The sequence below is a fragment of the Lissotriton helveticus genome, chromosome 6 (assembly GCF_964261635.1).
Source record: "Lissotriton helveticus chromosome 6, aLisHel1.1, whole genome shotgun sequence".
In the NCBI taxonomy this organism is placed as follows: Eukaryota; Metazoa; Chordata; class Amphibia; order Caudata; family Salamandridae; genus Lissotriton; species Lissotriton helveticus.
The window spans coordinates 932,201,874-932,223,664 of NC_136067.1; the positions used below are offsets into that span (position 1 = coordinate 932,201,874).

Here is a 21,791-nt window from a genome sequence, read left to right on the forward strand (position 1 = left end):
TTGTTGTGTTTGCAGTTACCGCTCTAAGTGTACTGGGGATGCTCAGACGTGAGTCCCAGGCACTCCACACCACTGGAATCAAGCTAGCCGTGCTGAAGAGAGGTGTTACCTCGAAACCGGGCTGGTCCTCGGATGCTTGTTTCCGTTCTGGGAAGGACATGGCTTTTGTAGTTCGGACTGGACTGTTCCCATGGGGCACAGGGTCAGCGCTGATTTGCATATCGCCATTGTCTAACCCAGGGTGGTGTGGAGTGGAAAAACGATGGATTTGGGCCCAGATCTTTGGACTGGGGTGAATGTGTGACATTGATCCACATTCTGTCCATCATTGTTGTGTTTGCAGTTACCGCTCTAAGTGTACTGGGGATGCTCAGACGTGAGTCCCAGGCACTCCACACCACTGGAATCAAGCTAGCCGGGCTGAAGGGAGGTGTTACCTCGAAACCGGGCCGGTCCTCGGATGCTTGTTTCCGTTCTGGGAAGGACATGGCTTTTGTAGTTCGGACTGGACTCTTCCCATGGGGCACAGGGTCAGCGCTGATTTGCATATCGCCATTGTCTAACCCAGGGTGGTGTGGAGTGGAAAAACGATGGATTTGGGCCCAGATCTTTGGACTGGGGTGAATGTGTGACATTGATCCACATTCTGTCCATCATTGTTGTGTTTGCAAGGTGAGTGACAGCATTTACTTGACCACAGGTGCACATCTGCCATAGATGAAGTGAACTTCAGTGCAAGTCCTGGTCTGCTGGGCTCCTCCTTTACATTTCCACCTATTTCTTTTTTACATAATCCATTTTTGTTTGGAAAAAATTTACATAAAAAACGGAATGTTCGCCAAGGCAGACCTACTACTGGCTTTGTCAATGTATGCTTGTTTTTCAGCTTGATCTTAAACAGTGATAAGCTTAGAGCTGGGAATTTAACTGGGAACAAACCTTTACCTTGAATTTGCATACCTTCCTTCATTTCAAGTCAATATTATACAGGCCACACATGTTAAATAAAACATGTTTTCTTACCATAAGGGCTCAGCATGGGATACACTAATGACAAATGCCTCGCCAGTTTGGCCGGAAAGAGTACGTCCACTTTTATCCACAATTGTGCCTGAAATCTGAAAAATATATTTATAAAAAAAGTTATCAAGCGTTTTCAGGTTAAGCTCATTTGGAAGAACAGTAGTATTTATCTATCCCAGCTTTAGTCTCTTATTTGCATTTATAGACAATATCACACCATTTCTTTAGTACATTTCTATACTTATTAGAAATAATAGTTTGAAAAATGAGTCACGAAAGAGTGACAATACTGTCAAGCAACAAACAACCGTAGCCACACAATTCCTCTGTAAATGGTGGGATAGCCACTTACCAAGTCACCTTCCACAGGTAGTAGAAAAAGCTAATAGAAAAGACCTAAAACGAGATTTAGAAATTCCATTCTACCCATAGTCTCTTTATAATCCATCCCCAATGCCCTAGTGTCGTTTTGGAGAAGAAGAGCGCCCCAGTCGAGACCTAGGCATTTCCTTTAAAAAAATGTTTTGCCAATATTTCAAATTATTTCCCATTTAATCATCACGGTTACTGGTATTAAACTTAAAAATCAAATGCAGATTACCAAAATGAACACTGTCATTTTAATACTGAATTTGGGACTGTTTGTTTTAAGAATGCTTCATTCCCTTGGACGGATTCTCTTATTTCCAAATTGTTTATTTTTCTTGGTATTTTCAAGTCAATCACTTTGTGGTTCTACCATTGACCTGTAGTACTTGTTTTCAGTAAACACTACATTATGTCAGTGACAAAGCACACATGGCTATAACAGGCTACAACTATAAACCATTCAGATTTCTAATTTTACCATAGAAGTTGCGGTTACAACTTCACCTGGTTGTACAATGAATTAAGAGCTGCTGTTCTACGTGCAAGGTGAGTAAACTGGATAGGCATACATATACTCACAAAAATGGGCTTAGGTTCATACTCTTCTTCAAACAATTTTTGGATTGCAAAAAGAGCTGCCTGTAAGAAACAAACCAGGAAAAGATTATAAATCAACATGAGCTTTTTAGGATGAATTACCAACAGCATGCCTAACTGGGCAGGCAGCACAGCTTGTACGCATTTAGAACATGTATCTGCAAGTCTTATCACATCACTTTCATTTAATAGAACAGAAACATGAATTCTACGTCTGGCTTCCACAGCGAGCCTGAACAGCTATATTTAATAGCCTTGAGTAAGATTAATTTTCATAATACACCAATATGTTGAAATATTTTCATGGACTAAGCTTTTCTACAGGTTCATTCTTTTACAAGATGAACAAGGATGTGATTTTGGTCTACTCCAGAAATTCTTAAATTTGATTTCAATAAAAAAGGTGGAAGCTAATGTTCTTTGTAAAACAATTATGCGCTTCACATTTACAATGCAAACCTCTTCAAAGTGGCCGTGACTATTGGGTGACATTTTTAGATAGAGCGAAGGCGTCCGTATGACCTTACCAGAAGAGCAAATATCTAAACAGCACAGACAGGACTTGTAAAGGAGTGATATATGTAACTTTTGTCTAAGAGCTCATGGTAGCATAAATTGCTGCGAGTCACTTTACTGTGTTACCAGTTAACTGATGATTCCAAACTCTTCCTCAGAAAATGCCTAATTGGTGTCATGTGTGATGATTCAGTAGTACAAAACTGCAAATTAAGTTTTTAAAATAAAATGATGAAACTATTTGTCTTCATAGGTCAAAACGTCAGACTGAAATCTTGTAGTTGCGATAGAGATCTAATAAAATGATTGGATATGGACAGAGACAAAGGTCCTTTTGCAGAATACAGGGTGGATCGGTCCTGCATACTTGCATCCTTGTTTTTTTGTTTCTACAGGTCAGATATTTGAAAAAAGTTGATATGGACAATAACACCCCAGATAGGATGTATAGAACTCAGCTCCTTCTGTATGCCAACAACAATAATCTAAGTGGATTAAACTGCCATTTTAGCTCAATATACCAAGTAAATAGTCTTAAAGAAACACAACATTCTAAGTCACCAGGGGAACAAACTGATGTTAAATCAGGTAACCCCAAATGTCCATACATAAGAATGTCCGTTAAGCATTGGCTAATCTGAGTGAATAATGGGAGGAAACAGAATATGATCCAAAAAAAGTAAGAAAGCAGAACAAAGAGGGGTCACCAAAGTACAGAAATATGGAAAGCGGGTGGAGGGTAAGGAGGAGGGGACAGCCACTCTTAGAGGACCATCAGCAACATATTCACAAGCAATGCAAGAGATCATGGACCTTCCTGAAGGCACAGAGCATACTTTCATTTGTTTTGGAAAACAAAATTACCCCTGCCAAGTTCCCTGAATGCCTGAATAGGATGGAAACAATCACATTGATTGGTTTTCATTCAAGAATGATTAAGACTGCCTGCTCACAAAGGGTTTCTGGAAGGTAGAAGGGCAGTAGTAGTACACCTTAGACATTGGGTAGTTCTACAGATTGATTAAGAGACAGCAGAGCGGGTGCAAATCAGTGCCCTTGCTTTTTGATAGTTGTCCTTAAAGGGCAAAACTCTTGTGGTGCTAGGAGGACAGGAAAGCTTCAAAGCCAATAAGACTTGCAGTTCTCGCATATGAAAAGGACTCATGGCAGCAATCCAAATATATGCCAACCTACATGTGGTGAATGAAATGTAAGGGCAGGGAATACTAAAGGCTAAAGGACAACCCCACTAGGAGGCCAGCCCACAGAGCTCAAAAGAACAAACCTTGCAGAAGCATCCTATGAGAAAGAGACTAAGGCTAAAGGTGGGTCTATGCCCTGATCCTAAAGTTGAGGAAGAAGCTTCTGTGTCCTTTGCAATCTCTAATGAGCCAGGAGCACCTGCTGGTCACAGAAACGTCAATGTAGATACAAAGTAAAACTCAAAAAATATCCCAGGCTTGAAAAATAGGTACACTTTCATAAAAGGTCAATTATTACCAGCAGAGTGTCTAGAATTGTTTACAACAAATAGAGCTTCAGTATTTAAGTTAAAGGATCTTTCCCACTTTTCACTCAGGGACAGTATGAAAAAGAGGGTTATCACTATGTCTTGGGACTCATGGGTAAACCTTGTATTATTTGTTCTCACCCACCAGTAATCAAGGTAGCATGAGATAACTAGCCCTGCTGACAGTAATTAGTGATTGGTTAATGCCGGCAGACTGAGATTAGCTTGGATTGAAACGCGTTTGACTAGTAGTGTTAACCCCTTTTATAGTCTGCAAGAAGTTCCCTTGTGCCAGTCATACTATGAAAGTAAGCATCATTTATGTTGAAACCACAGCCAATATCCAAGCTGGAAAGCAGATAGGCGATGTGATACAAAATGGCTATTTGAAGGACTCTTAGGGAGCAAAGAAGTTTAATTGGTAAAAACCCAAGTTGGATAAGCAGTCAGCCTTGTGCTTCATTGTTGTATCTTTAATCCAGAGGAATGTTGACTATGTAATGATGTTCCAAATAATTTTTCACTATGTTCCATAGTTCTTTATCTTAGTATCTGTGGAGTCAGTTGAAGCTGTGGTGCTTGGCCTTAATGGTGTAACTGTTCCAAATAAACTTCCTCTGTTTAAAGAAATCATTACCTTCCACATTACAACATTATTTCCATCAAAAGAAAGAGGACTAAAATCCTAGGTTTGTCTATCCCTGAAGGCAAAAGTTCCTGAATTTCTTCCAGATCTCATAAAAGACAGCATGTAGGGAAGGAAAGGAGGAGGAAGAGAGGACAGATTGTGGGTGGGGGACGGGTCCTGAGGGTGTGGTAAAGGGAGTCACTTTCAGCCAAATCCTGTGTTGGTCAGTAAGCTGTACCCTGGAAACACTGCTTAGGTCTACATCGCCAAGATGTAGACCACACTACATCAGGGAGTTCGACACTCATCACCAGTTGTGTTACTGATTAAAGAATATATATATATATATATATATATATATATATGATGTGCAGGAAGGATATTCCAAAACGTCTGAAGCAAATGTGCTAATTTCAGAGAAGTTATTCATTGAATAAGATGAATTATTGGGTGACTGTTAATTCCTAATGCACTGCAACCAGTTTATCTACGAACGATTCGCCTGACTTTTCACCTCTTCAACTTGGAAACAGGCTTTTACTTCCTTTCCTTTTCTGTTCTAGGCCTTCTTTCCCAGTTCATTATATTCAATAGGGTGACCTTATAGGATTAAAAAAAATATTTAGAAACATTTTTATGGGTGCAATAATGGGTGAAACTCTGCATCAGAATTATCAAAATAATATATTTTTTTCAAGGTTTATGCAGCTTTTCTTTTCTCCAGCAAGCCTGGTTTAAATTTCCAGCTATAAAAAATCTTCATGTACATGTTTGAAATGGTTCATATTTATGGAGAATGAAATCTCATTCAAATTATTTGGGCTCATTTGGTGGCCTTATTTACTTTGTTTTCAGCCAGGCAAAGCCAATTTTCCAACTGTAATAAAAAGACCAGATCAACTTTAAGTAACGGCTAATCTTCTCCAGGAATACATTGTCTATATTTTACAGCCTAAAAACTGTCAAGGAGAAAGGCACAGATCTGATTGGTAGATGGCAACACTGGATGGCAACGTAGGCCTCCATTTCAAATCTACCAGCAGAAAGCATGCACACATTGGTACTATTAATAATAATTGTAAGAAAATACAATGATCTATAAATGTATTAGGATTTTTGCCCTAGACCCCAGAAGTTAATTAATGAATGACCCAAATAACAGTGTCATAGCTAATAAATCTATGTACGTAGATGAAGTTGAGTTGTTGACTTGCCCATCATCCACCCAGAAAATCACCTCACAACAAATGCCATAAGAGACCACCTGTCCTTACAACCTATTTGCCACATTTAAAGTCAACAGCAAATTATTGAAATTAACTTTGTAGTTGCTCTGTCTCTTGCAATCCAGCCCACATGTGATAAGACCCATTTTTAAAGATGTTCCAGGATTGTAGACGTTCTTACCTTTGAGTTAGCTGTATCAAAAATTGTTTCCACAAGTAAGATATCAGCTCCTCCATCTAAGAGTCCTCTAGCTTGTTCTGCATATGCTTCAACAAGCTCGTCAAAGGCTATTCAAACACAGAAAAGAATGGTTATTTCACATCGACAATTGTATTATAAGCATAGTGGTCTGTCTTTGATATGCATTAATACAAATCCAGGATTTTAAATTTGTCTCCTGTGTATATGTTAAACCAATATTCTTCCTGCTTGAACCTGGTGTGATTTCTATTTATCTGCACACAATGTACCAAAGTTCAGTTACTGACATGTCTCTTTTGAACATAGTAGGCATTAAGTAGCCCTGCTACTACTTTTCCGCATGAAATCCCCAGACCGTTCCTCTCACTAACTCCATCCCCATTTGTCTCTCAGGCTGGAAATGTCAATGCGCTTCCACCTTCTTTGAGTAAGAAATACATCCTTCCCCCAGTGACTCCACAACTTAAGCATCCATGTCCTGTAACATTCTCCTTAATTTATCCGCACCAGATAATACTCGGACATAACCTTGCAAACAAAATATCGATGATGAATGGCTCAGCTATTCTTATTAGGCCCGGGGGAAATATAAATTACGTCAGCGTAGTTCATGTAAATTTGAACATTTTGTGTTATGCGTAATTCAGAAAATTCCACCAAGTGATCACATGTCTTTGCAGAAAAACTTTACTACAAACCTTACGGAATAATGCAAATGGCCAGAACGCAAGCCACTGTTGCTCATGCCACTTTTGTTTTTTGGCTAATATTTTACAGCAACATGCGTACTTGTGTCAAAAATTGATGCAAGGACGCATTTCGAGCTAAAACATAGAACTAAATCAAAAAATGCATTTCCCATAATTAAGCATAATTTTCTCAAGATTTCACATAATTACGAGTAAACAAGATATGTGAATTTCGCACACCCCTAGTTCTTACTAATATTTTATAAGAGCTTCCGTTGAAAGGTGATATGCAATCAAAGTTTTATACAGTGCAGAGACCAAACCGTTTCGAACAGAAAATGTAGTAACAAAGGATTTAAATGGTGTTGTTCCCTTGTGGCTGCAATGCTTCAACCCCTAAGGGGACTTAGGACTCATACATTCTGTGAAAGATGTTATCACTGTTTCATTAAACATACTAGTCACTTGGCTATAGTAGAGACTGGGTAATCTTTCCCTCATTCGCAACCATAACACTCCCTACACGGTTTTGCATGATCCATAAAACTCCACTGTTTATCACAGTCTCTGCACTCACTCACCTAGGACTAATATTACAAAAAAGCCCAGACCCCCTTTAGCCCTGTGAGCTTTAAGGTAAAACTCCAACAATCTTAGAGGTTTACTATGCCAGACATACATAAATAGATTACCTGGCTGCACATCCAGGACACTCTCATTAACTGTAATTGATAGTGCTATGTAATCATAAAGTTAGAAACACTGAGGTGCGGCCCCACCAGTTTGTCATCACCCAAAGTCTGACCATATCTCCTGCAGCAGTTGAATGATAATTGCTCCATGCAGTTCTCCCAACTCTGGGGAGCTGTGGAAGCCCAAATACTTGATACATTTCTCCAATATTCTGAAGCAAATTGCACATTTCATCACGATCTCCCCAGGACCCATGCTCAGTGGTAACAATGCAATCTTATTGCTAACCCTAAAGACTCGTACTACAGTCTAGGTCTGGTGGCTCAGTGGACAAATGCATCCATTGCAGGGGCCTGTGTTCGACCTCATGGTCACAGGTTCAAATCCTGGCGGGTCCACTCAGCCTTTCATCCATCTGAGGTCGATAAAATGAGTACCATGAGTTGGATAACAATGAACGTCTGTTATTTAGCACCAAGAGACCTCTGGGTGAACGTGCGCTTTACAAATACACATGTTATGTCATGCAGTGCATTCCCTAAAAATTCCATCAACCCCTAGAGAGCTCTGCCTAAGTAAGGGAGATAACGGATTTGTCAGCAAAGATCAAGATCTTGTTGATACCCTTAATTCTCACATTGTCTCGAATCCTACGAGCCAGGTGTTCCACTGCTACTCCCATTGTGGCCACGTTGTCTCTCCGAGTATATGCCATCTCGGTTCTAGCGGGACATCCTCCCCCACCACAGCTGTCATCACACGGGCAACACCTCCCCAGTACTTTTGAATTATTGGGCAAGTCCATAAAATGTGGAAGAAGGAGCATTTCTCGCCACACCCTCTGATACACTCATCTGACTTACAGCTACCCATTCGTACTTGAGCCATTTGTGAAGCGTAGGATCAATGGAGGCTGTGGAGCTGGACCAGCCTAAAGTGTGCCCTGATGGCTATGTCTCTGGGGCTCTGTAAGGCTTCGGCCCAGGCATCAGCCTTGAGAAGGCCCACATCAGATTCCCAGGCCTCTCGCAGCAGGCCCATGCAATCTGGGGAGTTGTTCACAAGTTTGTTGTATGTGAGGGATATTGCTTTAACTATCATGGGGTCTAAGAGGAGACGTTCCTCAAACGGTAAATACTCTGGGATCGGCGTTCCATCCTTCAAGTGCTAGTGAAGCGCTTGGCGCAACTGGCGATATCGGAGGTATTCCCCCTTCCCCATTTGGAACCCTTCCCGCAAGGTGACAAAGTCTATCATTTTACCTCCCTTCCATACATGGCCCAGCATATCGATCCCGATAAGACTTTTTTTTTTTAACACTTTATTTTTTCAGGTTTTTACACAGAGACAAAAGAAAAGAAGAACCAACAACGAGAGTGTCAGACAAAATTAGGCTCCTGGGAGCAAGAGCTTTGCGTGGGAGACATTTTCAAATTCATCAAACCGTTTGGAAGTTTCAAACTCCTTTTGAGTAAGAGCCCTGGCAGGTGGTTAATCTGCAAAAAATCTGATCAATGCAAAAATAGGAGGGAAGGAAATGTTCAGAAATGTGTCATGATTCAAGAAAATTCCAGAGGTGGGCTGCCTGTCGAAGAAGAAGGAATAACCTGTGAACCTAGTGACGCAATCTGGGAGGACTGTCCCAAAGGTCTTCGAGAAGAAACGAGGGAAAGCCACTGGAGTGCAGTCTCTGTCCGACGCTGAGGGACTTTGTTTGCTAAAATCCTACATAAAAATGAAGGCTTATCTACATTGTTCTTTTTGTATGCGTATCTTTTCTCTATTTTGTTTAATTAAAGGTTATGAGGGATGTAATGAGCGACCCGGCAGATACTTCGTTACCACTTGCACCCTGAACAGTGGCATCTCCTTCGCTAAGGCAGAGGAGTGTTGACCCCAATGCTGCTGGGCAGTCGTAAAAGAAAGGAAAAATAAACTGATAATAATAAGATGTCATTATCATTTTATCCCTCCCTGCTACAGCAGCATGAGGGTGGAGATGCTCTTCTGACAGAGCAGGGGAAGAGTGCCACTAAAGTGTGCATGATGCATTGACCAGCCCTCTCGGGCCAGCCAAACAGCCAGGCATACTTCAGCATGTTGTCCATTTTGGTTGCATTACAGCCTGCATGGAGAACATGCCTAGGCCCCCGGTCCCTGTCTGAGCACCGAACCACGGCAATTAGACCAATCTGGCTGCTTTCTGTTCGGCGGAGGAGAGACGGCGTGGGACACAGCAGCGTGGAGGTAAGTGATTTTTTTTTTTTTTTACAATTAGATCTCTTTACCCCCTGGCCACCCACCACCCCAGATCTGTGTTGGCCGCCACGGACCTTGAGGGCCGGGATGGGCCCAAAGGTTATAAATAAAGGTGCCTATGCTGTTTCGGGCTAGTGCGCGTAGTATCCTTCTAAAATGTGGTGTGCAATTTACTGCTAGCGACTGGATGGCCCATCACGAGGGCGGGCCCTATGTACTGACCCCCCTACACTGCTTACAGTACTCTTCCATGCATGAGTTGTAGCTCTAAAGTGAGTCTTGTCATGCCAGACACTGAGATAGTCTTGTGTTTTTAATTGGAGAGCACTTTACATGCTAGATTCTTTGGGCCCACAAATACAATCCTAAAATGTAAAATACAAATCCCGTAATGCAAACTGATCTTGGCAGAAAAAAAATAAAAAAAAGAACTGGCTGTAGCCATTAGAAACATCACCAGGCCTGCTTGCAACAGTTCTTTTTTGGAGAACCCCAGAAAAGCCATATAAAGCAACTAACCCAGTCTGGATCCTGGCTCAGCTTTATTGCAATTAAACCCTTTGAAGGCTGGGTTTATGTCTTTCACTAGCCGGCTCTTTAACAGCCCCAATCAATTTTTTTCCTGATTTTCTCAGGGAAACGCGTCTAGGTGTCAGATCCATAAGTGACTGGTACTGAGGCTCAAACAATTGAGGCATTGGGGGTGGTCCACCAAAATGTAAGTCACTGCCGTTAGGGCTTTTGGAGAGCAACAAGGAAGTATCTGCACAGTAAAGGGATGGTGAAAACTACAAAACATCTTTTACACATATGAAAGGCCCATATGCGTACGCGGTGCCCAGGGTAGATGTGTGTAGAGACAGGAAAGAAATATAGTGCTGACATACGTAAGAATAGTGGAAGGAGAGAGGTCACACCGGGAGGGACGCCTCCATGTTTGCCTTTCTGTGAGAGTAAGATGAATCCTTGCCCGAGTACAGTGAACATTGGGCGGTGTGTGTTAATGTTGGAAAGTGTCTACACAAGTAGCGGGCACTGTTGATGATGCGCTGCTGTACAAGGCTGTAGAAAGTTTTAGCGTCCAAGGTAATATGCACACAATATTTCCCCATGGACCTTAATCTGAGTGCACTTTAAACAGAAAAGGCTAATATGGCAGGGACAAACTCAGATACATATTAAAAAGTTATGCATATGTAATACATTTTTCTCAAAAAGCAAATCATGTTAAGAGAGAGTCCGCAATGTGGCAATCTATTTTTTTTTAAGGTCTGAGCGGGTTGGGACATATTTGGTTACTTGTAACAACTATTTCATAACAACAGAACATCCATTTATTGAATACCGGTCTGAAATTTCAAGTTTGCCTTTGAACGGGGAGATTAAGAGACGGGAGCAAAAGCACAAACACTTGAAGCATTGAGGGCAGTACACCAAAATGTAAGTTACTGGGATGAAAAGCTCCAATGGGTCTTTTGCAGAACAGCAATGAAGTATCCACACAGTAAGGTGATGGTGGAAACTAAAACGCATCTTTTACACAAATGAAAAGACCCATACGCGGTGCCTGGGGTGAGGTGTGTAGATGCAGGAAAGTGTTTGGGGAGAGAACGGGAGCCATGTTTGCGGCAGCTGTGACATGCGCGATACTAAAAACAACAACTGTTCAGAAAATAAAGATTAGTACAAAGAACTAATTTTAAACAAACTTCCATTCAGCTGAACGCGATGAGCGTGTTTTATTATGCAAATGCCGTCAGCTGAGTGAAAAAACACATTTACAACAGCGAAGCGGGAGGTGTTTGGGAAGAGAGCAGGAGCCACACAGAAAAGGTTGCTTCTAAAAATACATTTATGAGCAACCCCGACACTGAATGAATAAACAATGTTACATTCCAGCAAACGTAATGCTTACAAAACAATGTGCTTCGGCTCCAATATAAATAAACACAAAAGGTTGCTTCTAAAAATTTATTTTTGAAAAGGCACTAACTCAAATTCAAAATAAAATAAAAAAAATAAAATAACATGAGCAAAGAAACACAAGCAATCATATTAATCCCTTTACAAACAATCACATGCTATAAGGTTAACCAGTGGAGGGATATTGTACTTGGTCACTGATCTTGGGGAGGGATAACCACTAAAGGAGGCCATAAACAAATAGCAAGTTTTCAAGAGATGACAATGGAGGCAGCTAATCACAATCCTATGGGTGGGCTTATAGCCATATAGTGAATACAGCATGCCTCGAAAACAGAACAACTGCGATATAGAAATCCAGACTAACTAGATTACAAGAACTGAATTATTTGACTTCGATTCCCATTTCCTCTCGCCCTTTGAGAAACAACTGCATAAAATTGGGTCTCATGAGTTAAATATGATCTCCAAAGTACAATTTAATTTTGCAACGCAACTTTTACCATTCTTTTAACACAACACGCAGCTCTATGCACCTGTTCATTAAACACTTAATTTGTGCTTACTGATATTCCTGTAGTCTGGTCTTTCCACAGAAGGAGAAACAGAGAGTGTCTTGTTTGTCGGGCCCATGGCACCTGCAACATATCTCTTGATACCTGAAAAGGCACAATATTGTCAAATTGTTTGCGCTGTAAAAATACATAACACTCAAAATCGAGGTTCCGCTATTAAATGCAACCAAAGTTTGATATTTAAGTTAAATTATGACCTAGTTTCAGAATGAACATGTTACTTACACTGTAAACATCTGTTTGTGGCATGTAGTGCTGTAGATTCACATGCTGTGCAACCTCCTGCAATCTAGTATTGGGCCAGGATGCAGGCAAGTAATTTTTTTTCGCAGAAGTCTTGCGAGTCACAGGGTATAGTGACCCCTCCTCTTACTGGTAATGTGTCATCGACTCCATTGTTAGATTGGTTTCCTGAACGGTGAGTGAGGATGTAATATGAAGCAAAGCGATGAAAAGAGAGATGTCAATGCAAAAGAGGGAAAGAGATAGTAAGGGACACTGGAACAGCCACAGGATTGCAGGGAGGAGGGGGATGCATGCAAATCTACAGCACTACGTGCCACAAACAGTTGCTTACATGGTAAGTAAAATTTTCTGTTCGAGGCATGTGTAGCTGTAGATACACATGCTGTGCATGGACTGTAAAGCAGTCCTCCCAAAAGTGGTGGCTAGCCTGTGGGTGTTGCAGTACTTTGAAAGAGTTTATATATTGGCTTGCTGGCAGGCTAGCATTTCCACACAGTAATATTTGGTAAAAGTGTGTGGTGAGTATAAGGTAGCTGCTTTACATATTTCAGCTATTGGGATGCTCCCCAGGAAGTTCATAGAGACTCCTTTTTAGGTCTTGGCTAGCGAAGGCTGCGCATACGCAGTCTCGCTGGTGAGATCTTATGTCTCATAGTAGCGAGGGTAAACCCCGCCCCTCTTCTCCATTGGCCAGCCTCCTAAACGGCGGCCAGCCATTGAAGAAGAGGTCTCTGTGACGTTCTCTTTTCTCTCTAAGCCCCGTACTTTTCGGATTGAGGGGAGTGTTTTTTTCATTTCTTTCTCTCCTCTGAAAAACACGCCCCACAGACTGCAAAGGACGGGGCTCAGTGAGAAATGGCAAGTGCGTGGAGCCCGGCTGGCAGGCTTTGATTGGGCGGTGGTCGGACGTCACGTGACGCCTCCTTGTTAACCCTAGAGTTCCCGCAGTTCACCATATCTGCCTCAGAGTGTGCCCCTGCACGTTGGATCTGGTGGGGGTGTGGCTGTAAGAAGCTACCGTGGCTCAGTGGGACTACCCGTGGGATCTACTCTACAGGGGGGTGCTCTCGCAAAGGGTCAGTGGGTCTGGGATCTCGCCTGCTCTCCTGCCGCTCCCATCGCCTCTCTCCAACGTCGCAGGTTTGCCCGAATGGCCGCCGACAACTGCAGGGCCACGTCATAGCCGGGCGCTGCACCGGGGGCCTGCAGTAAAGCCCCCACCCGGGTCCGAGGCCCTAGCAGTCACCGCCCCGTGTCGTGCAGGAAACCGCCACCGAGAGCTGTGCGCCATCTGCGGCCTATTCCGAGGGACTGAGCAGCAACAACACGCAGTGGGGTGGGAAGGCGCGCCCCGGAACGTGCACGAGTATATCCCGCACAGGCTAGCCAAAGGACAGCATTTCAGAATACAGATTGCAGGGTCGTAGAAAGCGCAGCCACGAAACCAGTCCTCCTCGTCTTCTCGTTACTTCACAATTTGCTTTAAGCTTTTATTTATTTTTAAACGCCCATCCCTCCTCCTATCGCCTGTATTTCTTGTTTTATGGGATGCTGAGATGGAATCATTTGATGCCATAGAATATCACACACCAAACTCGGGGGCAGTTGCTCTAAAATTCTGGTAGGGCTGGGGCAGGATGAGTCCTGTGTTTTTCTAACAAACAACAGGCCTGTAACAGGTCAGTGACAAGGTGGGCAGTGCTTGTGTTTATGCAACTTGAACGCAGGGCCGGCGGCAACCTCCAACTGTAGAACATACAAGATGTGACCAACAAACCCGGATTGGACATAGCCGCCTTCGGTTTATTGCCCCTTCTCTCCCACTTTTTATAGTTCTTGCTTTCCAAATGTACTTAGTTCAGCTTTGTTTTATCCTCTTGTCCTCTGTTCCTTTCTCTAGCTTTCTCTCTTTTGATTAAACTGTTTCGCATCTTTGGCTCTTCATTCGTCGTTTATTTTCTGCCTAGTTTCTCTCTAGGACTTTGTTTGTTGATCGCATTCTTGTTCATCTGTATTCTTTCTCTGTCGTAGCTCCTCTGTTTCCTTTTCTCCCCTCTTTCAACTCACTATCTCCATCTCTCCCTTTTCTTTTTACTCCCACCGTCTTCGTCCATCTGTTTCTCAGTTCTCATGGTTCCCTCATCGGTTCTCCTTCCTTTTCTCTCCTGACTTCCCTCCTTATCTCTGCCCTCCTTCCCTCCACTGCTCCCCCTCCCAGTCTTGCATGTTCCCACGCTGCTCTCTCCCTCCTCCTTCCTCAGTCCCAGGCCTCTGCATTGTGTGTTCAGGAAATGGCGTCTAGGCATGTGAGTAGGTTAGAGCGAGGTTCCCACAGCATGTGGTGGTGTTCCTCAGGGCAGGGGAAGGGTGGCTTGCGAGGGAGTGTTTCCAACTCCGGGACTGACCTCACTCACTTGGGTGGGCAGCGGGTGGCCGGGGGTGTCAGTGTCAGGAGTGCCTGTGGTCAGGGTGCTCGTGGTTGGAGTGGACTTCTCGGGTCAGGGTGGGCCCAGCATACCTCAGGGACCGACGGTGACCCATTAGCGCCCAAGTGGAATGAGGAATTTCGCACAGCTGCTTATTCTACTCAGCATCGCCCTCCTACCGCACTGCAGAGGAAAGAGCGACCCGAGGGCCGGGGGGAGGTCAGGGGTCATGGTCTCACCTGTCACAGCTCCCTTAGGCCACCCGGTGTAGCCACTACTTCCATCCACCCACCGGACACCTCGCAGCCTTGTTGTCGATTATAGCGCGGAGCATGTCACTGCCAATGTCAGGGCGCTTTATAGGTCGAGTAATGGCACAACATTAGGTGAAACCCTGTTAGCCCTCATTTAACATAACCACTGGTCTCGTCTTATGCTTCACGGATTGCTCTCTCTCATGTTTGTATGTTCTGTACTACTCCTTGCACATGGCTACATCAAGATGGTGACTATGTGTGTGCTTTAGAAATATGTATATACTTCCAAGCTTTGTGAGCAATATTATAGTGAATACAATGTAATAAAAAGAGTGTATTGTAATTAGCATATAGGAAAAAGTCCGTAGCTTAGTGGTTAGCTCGTTTCATGTTTAATCTATCTATCTATCTATCTATATAGCTATCTATCTATCTATGTCTGCCTATCTAAAGCATACTCCCTCTTTCTGTCTCTCTTTATCACTCTGTCTCATTCTCTCTCGGTCTATCTTCCTATTGCATTCTTTCTTCATCTCCCCGTCTCTTTAGCTCTCTCTGTTTATTAGGTCTGCTAATGCATGACTTTTCATGCGTCCGTCTCTCTCTCTCTCTCTCATATATATATATATATATATATATATATATATATATATATATATATATAATGTATATTTTTGCGTCTCTCGCTGTCTGTTTCTCTTGCTCTTTTTCTATGTCACTCATTTCCCCCGCACCTAACCACAAAATATGCTTCAGAATAATATGGCATGGTATCAAATTTGACACTTCAACGCTCCTGCTGTAGAATCAACATGGAGTTTGGCCAGCTTTAACCAATATTACTCTCTAGCAATACTTCTAGCCGAGGCTAGTTTTTAAAAGTTTTGCTAATGCACAAGCCACATCTAAAATTCCATTGTCTTGAGAAGCGCCGTGCCGCCTTGCGATGAGATATATTTTAAAAAGAGTGGTTTTAAAATCTGACATCGCAATCTAAAAAAATCCTAACAATCGAACAAGAGATGGACATTAAAATATGTGTCCCGTAATCCGCAGGTGCAGTTATTAACAGAATCAGACGGTGCGTCAAACTCCTCTGGTTTTAAAAATCGAGGGGTGGATTTACAAGTCCTTTGCAACACTTTTGCGTTATTTTTATCATGCGAAAAATTACGCAAAAGTGGCGGAAGGGGCTTGTAAATCTGCCCCCGAAAATTCAACGCCACCCGAAATTTTAATAGCAGCAAACGCTTCTGAGGGCTTGGCAATGCAAATATATAAGGATATATCCTTAGGTTTTCCTAGGACTCCAGCATGTAACACGCTGATGGTTTTCTTGAAACCCAATAGAAATCCCTTGCCCTAGATTCTCTCTTGTAGGCCTCTCTCAACTCCCCCTTCCATAGGTGTAATGCATCCAACGTTCTAATGTTTTCCACCTTCAGTGAGGCCTCGATTTTCACTAATGTATTTCTAAGTTGCGCAGCCCCTCTTTAGTTCACTTCTTCATATTTCCATAGCACAGAGGCTTGACCCCTTCTGAACCTCTGGGGTGCAAAGCTTATTCCAAAAGCATATGGAAGCTTGATAGCCTAAAAAATATCCACGCCTGCAGGTTCCCTTCCCGTCCTATCACCGGGCACATTGTCAGCGCGGCGGGAGGCGGATGCCGGGCTATTGTCAGCAAACGCCGCCATGACAGGGAGGGGAGAGCAGGGGGCTGGGAGTGGGGGAGGAAGGGAGAGAGTGGGGGTGGGGTACAGGGCATGGGGACTTGAGGGGTGCTCAAACATTACGGGGAGGAAAGGGGTTGCTTAGCGAACCTGGAAGTCCAGGAAATATAACCGAATTCGTTTTCCTTGTCTCCCTCTTTGAAGCAGCCATCAAACCCACGCAACACATATATTTCTCCTTGCCGCAACATTTCCCTTTAAGGTGTTGTCCAGTGTATATGTCGATGTATGGGAGCAGATACACTAGGCTTGGATGGGGGATGGGCCAGGGCTTTGTATGGGGGTGTGTGTGTGGGTGTGTGTGTGTGTGTGGCTCTGTGTGTGGGTGCAAATGTAATAGCTCTTGCATTTGCGAGAGATTAAGCGATTGGCATTGTAAATGACAATGCCATTTATTTATCTGTTTTCAAAACCAACACATAAATAAAAAGTTTGTCATTTACAATGCCAATAGCTCTAACTTTTCCAAAGGTGAGACCGTTGCATTGTAAATGCTTGTTTCAGAGTGGAGTGGGTTCTAGGAAGAATGGGCAAAGTCCTCTTAGTTTTAGCATAGCATGTCTGGATGCATTTCCTGATCCACCAGGCAATGCCCGATTTGGACTTAGCCTTCCCTTTATGAGGATTAAAGAACGCAATAGAGAGTTGCTATGTGTTCCTAAATGTCCTAGTGCTGTCAATGTACTACATGAGGATTCATTTCACATCCAAAGTATGGAGAGATTGTTCCGCAACTGAGTCAGGTTGTGGGAAAAAGACAGGAAGTTCAATGGATTGATTAAGGTGGAACTGGGAGACCACCTTAGGGAGGAATGTGTGGTTCGTGCGGAGGACACCCCTATCCCTATGTACTTGGAAGAATGGTTCGTCTAAGGTTAGTGCCTGCAACTGAAAGACAAGCCTGAGTGAAGTGATGGTGACCAGAAATGCCACCTTTCAAGAGAGGAACTGAAGGAGAGAGGAGTGGAGGGGCTCAAATGGTGGACCCATTAGTCTTGTCAGTACCATATTGAGGTTGTATGCCGGCGCTATATAGACCCAAGGGCGAATGACTCTGAGACGCTCCATGAAAGCCTTAATGACTGGAATCCAGAAGAGGGAGACGTGTTGTCTGTTCTGAAGATAGGCAACCACAGCAGCCAGGTGTAGCCATATGGAGGTGAAGGCCAGTCCACAACACCTGCAAGTGCAGCATATAGTACACAATGTCCTGCACTGTGGTCATTAATGGTCAATGTGTTTTGAGTGACAGTAGCACCCAAATCTACTCCACTTACCGCATAGCAGACACAGGTGGTAGGTATGCATGCTTTCTTGAGAATGCTCATGCATTCAGGTGCAAATATTAAGTTACCCATACTCGAAGAGCCAAATCAGAAGGTTGAGAGACCTGGGGTCTCGGTGACTGATTTCTCCGGGGTTCTGACTGAGAAGGTCCGGCCTGTTGGGGAATCTCTCATGTGGAGCCAGTGAGTGTCTAAGCAAAATCGTGAACCTGGCCTGGTGGGCCCATGTGCGAGCCGACGCTTTTGAACCACAAATAGAAGTTGTGGGAGAGGCGGAAAGTTGTAGGCTAGTATCTTGACCAACTATCTTGCCACTTGCGGGGGCACTGACCGGCGGGGTGGGCTCCCACTCTGGTCTCACTCCTCACACATGGGGAGCCCCGCTTACTTCCGGGTCACTCCTTCCTCTTCCGGGCCGCAGTAGGCAGCGCGGCAGCCCTAGACCAGACGTCGGGTTGCGGCGGTGATTCGTTGACAGTTTTAGTGGCGGCGAAGTGCGGGGTAGGCTCCTACCTAACTTTAAAATAGGCAAAGTGTTGCCATTACGTGGGGTGGGCACCCGCTCATTAAATATGCATTAAGAGGGGTAGGCACCCGCAAAAGGGCACTAAAATGCGGGGTAGGCACCCGCTGTATTTCAGACAGGCGATTCCTCTCGTGGCGGCAATGAGGGGTAGGCTCCCTCCAAGACACAAGCACACACGTGGGGTGGGCACCCGCGATGGCGGCAATAATGCAGGGTAGGCGCCCGCGGCGCTTTCAAATGAAACAGTTCTTCCTGGCCACACAGCGCTGCTGGATCATGAAGTATAGCGCTTAACAGGCACTAAGCAGCCACACCAACTTCAGGGGCAAAAGGTAGTGCTCCTCTTCTCCCGGCCAATCAGTACACAGCGCCGTCTTCACCAAGCACCAGATAGCAGGCAGGACACAGTCCAAGCGTAGCGCCCACCAAATATAGTAGTCACCTTAAGCAGGGCATGCAGGCAGGGTCCCACGAGGCGCTAGGGTGCAGGCAGGGAGCACAGGCCAGTCCAATATAGCGCTCTTCTCCCTCAGGCACTAATCAGCAGAGCAGCAGGCACTACTGGGCAAGGTCAGCAGCCAGTGGGTACTCAATCAGTACAGGACAGGAGCTCCTAGGAACCATTATCCCCTGTAACGTGGCACTCCCCGTGGTACAGCAGCCTGTACTCTGGCAGCGGCCTCTCACTGGCCCTGTGGACAGTGGAGGGGTACAGATGGGCTCAGGGGCCAGCACACAGGCCCATGCGGCGGTATCCCCTGGCAGCAGGTCCCCTCACATTCACGTCCACGCTCTGACTGAACACACGGTGGCACAGCCCCCTTATTTATATACCCCTCACCCCACCTATCAGACAGTGCCAGAAGTTTCTAGAAGCATCTGGGGAAACTGGTTGTAACTGGTCTAGGGGGAGGAGTAGAGCACCCTGGGTGCCATGTTTCCCTCCAAAAGCTGGGGGTCGCTGGGAAACAACTAGACTGGTAATCCACCTCAGTCAGGCAGCACCACACACAACCTTGGCATCCATTTTAAAAGCGACATTTTACCAAGGTGCATTCTCATCATGGGGGAATTACAGGTGCGCACACCCTTGTGTCACATTTAACACTTGTATTACACACTCTTTACCATGACGGGGATTCCCACAAAAGGGAAAAAATTCAGGGGAGAAAGGACCAAGTCCAACAATGGCAAATAACCTTGGGCTTTTATTTGGAACACCCACTCCCAAATCCTATGCCGCAAAAACATGCAGCCATCAGCAGGAGTCAGGCAGAGAGAGTCAAATCTTGTAACAAAACTCAAATAGTCAGGAAACTCATGACATCTAGGGCCATCAAAGCATTCTGCAGAGATTCTCGAAATACATTTGGGTGCTTCAGGTCTTGGGAAGACAAATTGTGCGCCAAACTCTATGAACTCTTGAGCCACGGCATGACCTGCGACACGCTTCTCCGGTGATGCAACGGCAACCTCTGCGGTGGCGACACGCTTCTCCGGTGATGCGACGAGCATCTTTGGCGATGCGACGGCAGCTGCTGCGGCCGTGACAGGCTTCCTCCTCATTGTGTCGTGCTTCCAGCTCCCAGCGACTCGCAGTCTCCAGAGGGCCCAAAACAACAGCAGGCACCTCACTGCAGGTAGAATTCCCAGCAAGGAAATTAAGGGGGAGCTGGTGGTGAAGTCTTTGTGTCCCTGAGACTTCAGAACAGGAGGCAAACTTGGCTTCAAGCCCTTAGAGATCTTCCTCAAGATAGTAAAAGTACACACAAAGTTCCTTTTCTCCTTTCCTTGGCAATAAGTAACCACTGCAGGCCAACAGCAAACAGCACTGGGGCAGTCTCCTCCTTCAGCTTCCTTGGTTTCTCTCCCTGGCAAAGGGTTCGTCTTGATTCCCAGAAGTGATCTAAAGTTTTGGGGTCTGGGCCCCAATATGTATACTGCAAAATCATTTGTTCTCTGAAGGCAGAAAGTGTCTGTGCTTAGTCAAAACCAGTTCTGTCCTCCCTGGTGCAGCTTCTTGGCAGGAGGTGGAGACAGCAATGTTGAAAGCAGACCTGGCCCAGGTAGCTGAAAGGAACTTTCCTCCCCCTACTCTCTTTTCTATGACCTCCCACTATTCAATGCAGGGCCTTTTCATCCCAGCCCTGACCCATCAGACTGCTGGAACCCAGGCCCTCTCCAGCCCCCTGTCACTCACAAACCAGACATGGAATGTACACACCTAGCAGAGGCATACTGGATGGTTAGGCATGAAAAAACCTACTTTCTAAAAGTGGTATTTTCAAACACTGAATGTAAAAATCACCCACACTAAAAGATGTATTTTGACATTCTGAGTTCAGGCATACTAAACTCGTTTTTTTACGTTGTTCCCTGGGTCAGTTAGGATTATAAGATGTTATAATCAAACTGCCCACTCTGGCCTATGGGAACAGGTAGCCTTGCAATAGTGAAAAACGAAATTCACTATCAGGACATGCCACACACATCAGGGCATGTCCTAACTTTCCCATACAATGCACCCTTCCCTTGGGCCTACCTTAGGGGTGACAGATATGTAGAAAAAGGAAGGTTTAGAGACAGGCCAGTGGGTGCACTTGCCAAGTCAACATGGCAGTCCCAGACTGCATACAAGCTCTACAATGGCAGGCCTGATCCATACTTTACAAGCTGCTTCTGTGGGTGGCACAATCAGTGCTGCAAGCCCACCAGCAGCATTTGATTGACAGGCCCTGGGCACACATGGTTAGTCATTTGGTTAGTCATCCCCATACATGCAGGATCCTCGCCAGTCCTCTGGGGTTTGCTACTTAGCCGTCCAAATACCAGCTGTCTTTCGAAGAAGCTCTGGACATGCCACCTCTACACAAGCAGTACAAGAAAGCTGACAAGGTGACTAGCCCTTTACCTTTCACACACCGATCACCTCATCCTGTTTTAGAGTGCTTACCTTCCCCGCCTGCTTCTCCAGGGGACCACCTCAGGAGTCACCTCACTCTGAAAAGGAGGGTGTAGGGTGGAGACATCTTTGATACTCCTCCCAGGGGCACACAGACCTTGACTTGTACCCTTCCTGTCCTTCCCCTCCAAATAACTCTACATCC

At 44.6% G+C, this 21,791-nt stretch overlaps 1 protein-coding gene across 1 annotated transcript in view; it reads right to left on the reverse strand.

The window, feature by feature from the left end:
• The window catches only part of MTR (5-methyltetrahydrofolate-homocysteine methyltransferase), a 454,402-nt gene that overhangs the window by 360,317 nt on the left and 72,294 nt on the right, over window positions 1–21,791 (reverse strand). The window contains exons 5-8 of the mRNA XM_078648574.1: window positions 12,202–12,294; window positions 6,051–6,157; window positions 1,972–2,031; window positions 1,024–1,118 (exon numbers count right to left, since the gene is read on the reverse strand). Coding sequence (XP_078504700.1) covers window positions 1,024–1,118; window positions 1,972–2,031; window positions 6,051–6,157; window positions 12,202–12,294 — 355 coding nt within the window. The remainder of the gene's footprint in view (window positions 1–1,023; window positions 1,119–1,971; window positions 2,032–6,050; window positions 6,158–12,201; window positions 12,295–21,791) is intronic.